The sequence below is a fragment of the Fonsecaea pedrosoi genome, assembly GCF_000835455.1.
Source record: "Fonsecaea pedrosoi CBS 271.37 unplaced genomic scaffold supercont1.7, whole genome shotgun sequence".
Classification (NCBI taxonomy): domain Eukaryota; kingdom Fungi; phylum Ascomycota; class Eurotiomycetes; order Chaetothyriales; family Herpotrichiellaceae; genus Fonsecaea; species Fonsecaea pedrosoi.
The window spans coordinates 2,293,502-2,302,345 of record NW_013550609.1 but is presented as its reverse complement, the minus strand read 5'-3'; the positions used below and the strand labels follow the sequence as shown (position 1 = coordinate 2,302,345).

The following is an 8,844-nucleotide window of genomic DNA, read 5'->3' as shown; positions in this document are numbered from 1 at the left end:
GAACTTGGAAGACTCTGAGAACTTGGAAGACTCTGAGAACTTGGAAGACTCTGATGCCTACTCGTCATCATCTTCAAGACCGGCTTCAGCAGACACTCCCGCCGAGTCCGCATGACCATTGGTGCCGGCATTGAAAGCATCCTCATCCTCATCCTCGTCCTCGTCGTCGTCATCGTCGGCAATAGTGCGTAGTTGCTTGCGTTGTCTAGGTGGGGGTTTCGGTTGAGACTGATCATCCCCTTCTGGCTCATCGCGTAACCCTTGCATCTCTTCATCCAGATCAGCAACTTCGGATGCAGGGGTATCGGCGGTGGCTTCTTCTGGGGTCGCAACAGCGCTTGCTTCATCTTCCAGTTCAGAGTCCGAGTCCACCACAACAGCCGCAGACTTGAATTTGTCGCTCTTTCGCCGTGGAGTCTCTCTTGCCGCGCTCTTCCTCTCCAACCTTCGCTTCTTCTTCTTTGGCATTTCCGCTGGAGCTTCATTGTCTGATCCACTCATTGGAGTGCGCGATACGCTTCGTTCACTCTTCCCATCTTCGTCGTCTTCAATAAATCCATCTTCATCGTCTCGCTTCTTCCGCTTGCCCCCAGACTTAGGTTTCTTTTTCCTCCTCACGCGCTCTCCGGTTTCTTCGTCGTCCGTATACTCGGCGGCTTCTCTTGCTGCCGCCTCAGCCCGAATCTGCTCGGCAATTCTCTCCGTCTCCTCGACAATCTTTCGCCGTTCTTCTGCAATTCTCTGTGCGCGTTCCTCTTCCTCCTGTCTGCGTCTCCTTGCCGCTTCCTCGCGTTTACGCAGCTCCTCCTGCCGCCTCTCCTTGGCTTCTTTGAGCTTGGTGGCATTCTCGGTCTCGTAAGCGGCCTGCCTCACACGTTGGCGCTCCAGTTGGTTTCTCATGGTATTTTTACCCATGGCAGCACGTTGTTCAAGTGCTGTCCTGGGATATGGCGGTTGTTTATGCCGAGCAACTTGTTCAAAGGTTTCGATGGCTTGCTCGAGGCCGGTGATGGCAGCATCCACATCTTCAAGTGTTCGATCTGTCTCCTTGGCCTGGTTTACATGTTGTGCAATTTGGAACTGAATGAAAGCCACATTAAACTGTAGATGGGGAGAATCTGGTTGAGTGGCCAAGGCGCGCTTCATGTAGTCGAGAGCAGTGTTCAAGGCAGGGATGGATCTATCAGCCTTGCCTTTCAACAACCATGCCCTCGACAAGCACGCCAACAATTGGGCGTTTTCACCCTTGCCATCCTTTCTCAGGGCGATCTCATAGTTGTCGATGGCGCGTTGATACTGCCGAAGTTCCGTCATCACATGTCCTAGATTCGTGTTCACTGAGGAGTCCCGTAGCGTGTCCTTGACCTTTGTGAATATCTGTAGAGCATCGGAATATGCCTTCTTGTCATCGCACAGAGCGATCGCAACTCCCTGTGCGGCATAAGCGTTCTTGGGGTCCAGTTGCAGCGCTTTGTCAAAGAACTCGTACGCTTTGGCGTACATCTTGCTGCGCTTTTCCTTTTCTTGGTCTGTATTTCGGGGCATATCTCTTGCGATTGTGAGGTGAATGTTGCCCATTCCAACGAGAGAGTAAAGATCGTGCTTGTCGTAGCCTTGCAGGGTGTGCTTATAATGGCGATTCTCGGTATCTTCTGCAATATTGGCAGTCTTCTTCTTGGCGCTATGGTGGTACCAACCCATCAAGGCCCTGACCTCAGTGTTGCCGTAGTCGTTTTGGTACACTGCGTGGATCTTTCGTGGCCCTTCATCTCGTGGTGATGTTTCCAGGGCTATAAATGCCAAGCGTGCGGAAGCATCTGTATAGTCGGCATGTCTAGCAAGGAGACCTTCATAAACCTTCTGAGCCTCCTCTATAAGACCCAATGCCTCGAGGGTCCTGGCCAGGTTGTATGAAATCGTAGTCACCAAAGCATCGGTGTCGCTGTTGTCGACATCCTCAGCATTGATCTTTTCTTCTTCCACTGCCTTCTTTTCAGCCTCCTGCTTTTCTGTGAGTCTTACGCATGCATTGAGCGCAATCTGGAATGTCTCCCGAGCCATGGAGTATGACTCTTGCCCATATAGAAAGCATGCCATATTGTTCAAAAGCTGCGGAGGGAGGTTCTCGCGCAACTGAGCAATGTATGTTGCTTCTTCCTCAGCTGGGTCTGGTTTGTCCTCGTCCGGAATCTTCTCCAGCTGCATTTGTTCAACTGTCTGAAGACACTTTAGGCTTTCAATCGGATTTTCGAGCTCGTACAGACGCGCGAGGTAGAGCAGAACCGACTCGTCGGGCTTGTTCCGAATCTTTTCATCCTTCCAAGTCTTGCGAACATTCTCGAGCAGTTGTATGGCCTTTCGCGCTGTTGCTTGTTTGTCATCTTTGCTCGCCGTGCTCTGGGTCGAGAATGCCTCTTCAGCATATAGACAACCTAGCAGCGTCATGGCTTCCACATGTCTGTTGATTTGAGAGAGGTTTTCAAGTCGAAACTTGGCGCCTTGAATGTCCTGGGTCTGGACCATGATTTGGATGAGACCAAATTTCGCAGGGAAGTAGCCTCGATCCAATCCGCCTCGTGCCTGATCCGATCTGTTATAATAGTCATTCGCTTTTGGCAGATCGCCTTTGTTATGCTCCTTTCGCGCCAACAAATACCAACCGTCACTAGCGATCGCGTTGATGTCGGTCTGTTCGATGGCCTTTCGCGCTAAAGGTTCCACGGTCTCGTAGCGGCCAGTCAGGAGGAAATAGCTAGCGAATGTTGCACAGCTGAGCGGGAAGCTCTTGTCGATAGTATAGGCTTTCTTTGTGTGGTCGATCATCGCCTTTTTGTAAAGAGCGTTGAACTGGGGGTCGGACGCAGGGTACTTGGCACTTTCGTGGAGATAATACACCCCCAGCAGAGCATGTGCAATTTTTGAATCGGGATTCAGTGCCAGCGATCGTTCCCAAGCCATCTTCGCCCTGTCCTGGTAGCCTAACTGCCACAGACAGCAGCCAATGCCTATCCGAGGATCAGGGTCCGTGAGACCGGGCATTTTAGCGAGCACATCTTGGTATACCTGCAATGCTGAACCGTACTGCTTCTGCAAGTAGAGTGTCCTAGCTCTTCCAATCGCTGCCATCATATTGCGACCCTCTGAGGCTCTTAGTGCGTCATCGAAACACTTTAGTGCCTGTTTAAGAGATTCGGCTCTTTCAGCATCTGACCCAGCCTTGGTTGAGGCTTGCAAGGAGGCTCGAAGGAGGAAGAGAACGCCTCTGGTGAGATACAGTGGAGGGAAGGCAGGGTTGATTCGAAGGGCATCGTTGATCGCGGCAGTGGCTTCTCGGAGATAATGGTCTTTGGTTTTCACGTCGCTCGAGGTTGGATTTTCTGGTAGTACACGGGGGGCTTGTCTGCTCTTGAGAAGATTCAACCATGCCACACATGCCAGGAGGCTCAGACGTTCCTTGGGCCCGCTTCTTGACAGAGAACCCATGCCCTTGACCAAGATTTCAATTGCGTGGTCGAATTGCGCCTGTTTGGCGTATGCCAAAGCAATTGTGATCCATAGATTTTTAGCAGCTTTCTCATTCTCCAACAGTTGACAGAGCTCCGTAGGGTCGTCGAGGTGATCTTCGAGATTGACTTCGACCGCTTCATCGGCGTCCAGCCCGCCGGACACGGGAATATCGATCGCAGAGGGGATGTCGGCAAACCGTGACGCAGGTGTGATTCCTACCACGCCCCCATTGAGGGCGCTGGCAGTGCTGCCGTTTCGCACAGCCGCCGATGCCATGTTGACTCTCGCGGAAGGTCAGGTGAGGGAGAGGTGGGAGATTCACAGGGTACAAGCCGATCAGCGCATGGTGAGAAAATCACAAATCGACAGCGGATAAATAAGTGACAGGAGGCGACAAATACGAGGTGATGTGCACTTTAAGCACGCCTGACTTCGTGAAGTGAAAGCGTACTGGGGTAGCGTGTGGTCGAATGTTTGCTGGCGTATTATTGTCGGTCTCGTTCACGAACTGCGGTGCGAGTTGCATTTGAAAGTTCTCGGTTGCTCCTGCCGTCACGCTAAGGATTTCCATCTGTGCACGAGCAGCCTCGCGCCTCACTTGCCACAGCCTTGCGCCCTCCACACCATAGCCATTCGACCATCAAACAGTAATTATGACTTGTTTCTTATGTTCTTGTATCATTATAATGTATCAATATCTCAGCCGGCTGACATCAAATACGAGCCGGCTTTCATCCAGATTAATCGTCACACGGCCTTTCTCGTCTATTTGCACATATTCATCTGTGGTTGGGATCACCTTGCTACAGTGTTCCACCTCTTGTCGACTGATACCACCAGGATCGCGGGGAATCCATAGAGTCGGTGGCTTCGCGAAAAATGAAGGTGGGTAGTAGATATCGCACTCGATATCTTCCGGGTATACCGGATCTGGCAAGTCAGACGGAACCATTCGACGAAGAATAGTATAGTCCGAGTATACCTCTGGATGGAGCCACCGTAGGAGGAAGTTGGACTTGTCTGTCGGGTTCGGCGATATCCATCGCATCCAGAATGCTGTGAGAGCATTAAGCACCATGTGGACTTCAGGGACCTCCTTTTTGACTTTCTTCTTGAATATGGTTTTAATGCCTCCTCCAAGGGCGTTCAGAGCTCCGCTTGCACCTTCCATGGCCCTGCTGTTACCAAGGTCCGGCTCGTGTTGCTCTTTGTCGGAATGGTATCCTTCGAAATGCTCCGGATCCTCAGCGTGGCGTGGGTTCGTCGGTCGAGTTCCTAGCAAGTGCTCATCTTCTTGGACCGTCAGGCTCTTTGGGAGACTCCACAGAAGTGGGCCGAGTGCTTCAAGGAGCGAACTATGGACCAAACCAGTGAGGACGAGTAAGATCGCCGTGAGCACGACTGGCACGTAAGCACCTTTGAGTGAAAATAGCCCGATCATACAGATTTCAGAGAAATATAAGCCCAGCAGTAACTGCATCAGAGCGCGAGGATACACAAGCCCTCTGGTGTCGACTTCCGAGTCGTAGACGTAGATGAGGTTGTAACGATACACCATGTGCAAAAATATCAGACCGACAGCAGCAAATCCGAGGATGATCGGGGCGATGAGCGCATAGCTGAGAGCTGAGATATCGTCAGAAACAGCCTACTTATGGGATTGTGGTGTGTCCAAGGAGAAAAACTCACTGATGACACCAAGATTGGTGTAGACGGGAAACACTGTTCCCCAATGAATACGTTGAAGTCGATGCCATCTCATATACATCTTCCTGGGACTGTTGATGTACTTTCGAAACACATACAATTGGAACAGATTGCCGAATTGGACAAGTGCTCCAGATCCAAGTGCCAGGCTCTGCAAAAGGAAGTACGACAGATAGAAGTTGGAAGCCTTGGGCAGGTTCTGAGAGAGCAAATCCTTTGCTGTAGTTGGATCTTCGAGCAGCTTTGTCACGGCTACGGACGCCGCTGAGGTCAGGGTCGTTATCAGGAATACTTGGACGACCTGGAAAGCGAAGTAGGCGTGCTGAGTGTAAAGCTCAATCATGCTCAGAGTTGGAACTCCTCCAAGCCTGGCGCAAACTGGTATACCGTCAGCACTGGGAAGAATGAAAGACGAGGTGCGACTTACATCTCAGGATTCCGGGAACAATACTCATCAACAGAGACAAAGCCAAAGCCGGGACAACACCACTCAAGATACCCTTGACAGCGCTTGGGAGATCTGCAAGCCACCCGAGAAAGCTGACTTTCTCTGACAGATACTCCAGATTGGAGATTGTGCCAACAAAAGCAGACGGGATTGCCCAGAATATAATCAACGCGGTGATCAGAGCTTTGATTAAGAATCTCCGCGCGATTGTCTCTAGCCAAGACATTGACAACGACGCCCATATTATCTCGAACGGTCTTACGCCAAGAAACCGCTGAGCCATGTGCAGCGGGCGATGGTGCGTCAGCGTCTGGTAGGCGTGTTGTGCATCTGTATGTGTCTCGAATTCCACGAAAACGGAAGGCAGCATGCCATCAGTTTTGAAAAGTTGGTCTCGTCGGACTCTGGCAATTTGGTTGTTCAGCTTCCTGATCTGATTCCTTGTCCACTTGATGGTATCCACGCGGCGGCCATAGTTTGCAATTGGTCTGTGGTGTGGCCTCGAGCTATGAGGAATCCATTGTGATGCAACTGATCCGTTGACATCGGGGAGGGCGCGTTCTTGCATCTCTTTCGAGGGGTAAGTAGTATCCTGTGAATCGTTGGACGCTGGGACAATTTCTGCCGTGCCAGATCTCGAGACTGATTTTCTCCCATTCTCGCTACAGACCTCAGTCTCGGTCTCGGTCTCGAGAGAGTTTTTGCTCGATTCTGGCTGTTCTCCGCTGTCGGCTTTCTTGAGTGCTTTCGTCCTTGCTGCATTGGCCATCCTGATGAGTTCAAACTCGGCCTTCTCTAGCCGCATAGCCGTCTGTTCCCTTTCCTTGACCAGGCGTTCGAGCTCATTGGTTGTTTGGGGAATCCAAATCTGTTTGACAGAGCTTCCAAGCATCCATCGGAGTCTCTGTTCATCGAGAAGTTGTCTGGGCACATTCATGTAGAGCACTGTCCGTGAGGACAAGCGGTTTGCATAAAATGGTGAAAGAAGATACGCTTGCCGTAAGTTGATATAGTAAACACATTCTCGCGAGACCATGTACAGGATGAAAACTGCAAAGCAGGTTACTGCAAGTGCTGGGTTGTAGTCTGGAGATGACTTACCGAAATAGACCCATGACAGTAGGGTATGAGCATAAAGGCGATTGTGGTTCACAACATTTCCCAAAGTCAAGCAATCCAGACCGACATTGCCAGCACCGCCTGTCGCGTGGAGTGGGAGAAGAATAGGCCAGAGAAGCAGTATTCCCACCAAGCATATCACTGCCAACACCCGAAGAAAACGCAGAAAGAGATACCCATCAAGAGATGAGTGATTTAGCACAAAAGTAGAAGGGATGCGATAGAAGTCTTTAAACCAGCTGAACCACCCATCGGGAAGTGGCGCGCTCCTTTCGCTTTTGAAGATGTCAGCCTCACGCAAGTACCTATGGGAACATCAAGACGCAAAAAACGTACTGTGGCTCCAGGCTCTTCAGAAACGCTCTTGGAGAGTATACTCGAGGACATTTGCGTCGCAGGGCTATGAAGATGATGATACACAGGGCAGCCCATACTAGGACAGGCACTAGGGTCGCAACAAGGTTGCTTGTCGCAGAGGAATTGGAACCAGAAACCAGGCGAGACAGTCCAGGGCTCGTAGAGTTATCACGGGCCGAGCCAACGCGTGGATCTGTCGTGTTCATAATTGACATTCATTGAAATTATTGCTGCCGCCGTCAAGCTTCCAGGAAAGTCCAATGAGTGAGGTTGGGACGTGAAAAAACATTGCAGTCTCGAGGTCAGTCGTAAGTCTAAATTCTGAAAGCTGAAAGCTGAGCCGAGCAATGGCGAGGGGGACACGCCCCAGAAAAGCGAAGGATTGATCGGCGACAGTCGAGACTCGGCCACCATCGATTTGACGATAGGCGGAGCAGGGGTACAAGACCAATGGTCGGGCTTCCTTGAGCCTCGGAGGTCCAGGTAGCATCGCTTCGCCCAGATAGTTTTCCGGAAGGCCAACCTTTAGCCAGATTTAGGGGCAACCAGGCCGTGGTCCTCTTCCGAAGACTTCCTTATTGGTGAGCATTCAGGGGTGGAGGACCCCGAAGCGGGGCGACATCTGCGTCTTTACGTATATCAAGAGCCTTGGGAGGAATACTTTTCCTCTTGGAAGTGGCGGTAGGCCCCTATCCACCAGACAAAATGGGGATTGCTTGCTCCAATGGAAAGGTTGTGCAGGGAACCACAGACTTCAGCATCCCTGTAGACCGAGATTGAGTGATCAGCATGTGCCTCGTACTGACGGGTATACCAAGGACAGAGTTCCAAATTCTTGGTCGAAGTACGTTGCTGGCTCAGACTTGAAAATATTTGAGAGGGATATGCACACATTCTTCGCCTGCTGGTCTTTGGCCTGCCTTCCGCGCGTCCTGCAGCGCGAGCTTAATGGTGCGAATTGGCCAAGAGTGCCGGCATTCGAGGGTGAAAGGGTCGATCTCGATGATCACGGATATGAACGCCGCAGACGGATCCTATCACAGTGGTGACTGGCGTGTTGAGCGAGGCGAGGTGTCAGTGACAGTCGGTGCACGGAGCTGCATCTAAGGCATTGTTAGATATCAAAGTCCGGCCCAATTCTCTTCTACGGGAGGTTGGATGACATTACCGACCCGTCGAGATCAGCATCATCTTGGTGGATGATCTGAGGTTTGAAGTCGTTGGCTCCACAGGCTCCCATTTTGTCTTTCTGGGCTCTATCGGTCGACACATTTTGGTGATGCAGATCGTTGTCGTAGCATCAGTGTCAGTACCATTGGAACCGGAGATGAATTGATAGAGAGTTTTTCAGGCCCAGGACACGACCAGAGGGACTCGTCAATCGTGGAAACCATGCAAGGGGAACTGGTGTGAAGGAGGGCGCACCCTTTCTCCCCATCAACTGCAACCGCCTATTCAGACTCCGCAGAACCCCTTGAATATTCACCAACAACACTTTCATGCCCAACACCTGTCTTAGTAGTTACTTCTCGTATATCTCACCGCTCAGAGATATGCTCACTCCAGTGAAATCACTGCGAACATCTACGGACGGCAACCCGAGTCTCTAACGTACCACACATGGACAGAGTCGCCTGGCCTATTCAATTCAACGAGTGAGGCCTTTTTACTGGGTGCACGGAATCTGCAAGGACCATCCTGGCTGT

At 51.3% G+C, this 8,844-nt stretch overlaps 2 protein-coding genes across 2 annotated transcripts; both read right to left on the bottom strand.

The window, feature by feature from the left end:
- Positions 1-57: 57 nt before the first annotated feature.
- Positions 58-3,783, bottom strand: Z517_10887 (uncharacterized protein; the record flags this gene model as incomplete). Its single annotated transcript, XM_013424496.1, has 1 exon — positions 58-3,783. One exon carries the CDS (start codon positions 3,781-3,783, stop codon positions 58-60), a length of 3,726 nt encoding a protein of 1,241 aa, XP_013279950.1.
- A 415-nt stretch (positions 3,784-4,198) lies between these two features.
- On the bottom strand, positions 4,199-7,344 carry Z517_10886 (uncharacterized protein; the record flags this gene model as incomplete). The annotated part of the gene is made up of 5 exons (XM_013424495.1): positions 4,199-5,133; positions 5,197-5,592; positions 5,642-6,712; positions 6,764-7,056; positions 7,118-7,344. The coding sequence occupies 5 exons, from the start codon at positions 7,342-7,344 to the stop codon at positions 4,199-4,201; spliced, it is 2,922 nt and encodes a 973-aa protein (XP_013279949.1).
- Positions 7,345-8,844: the final 1,500 nt, after the last annotated feature.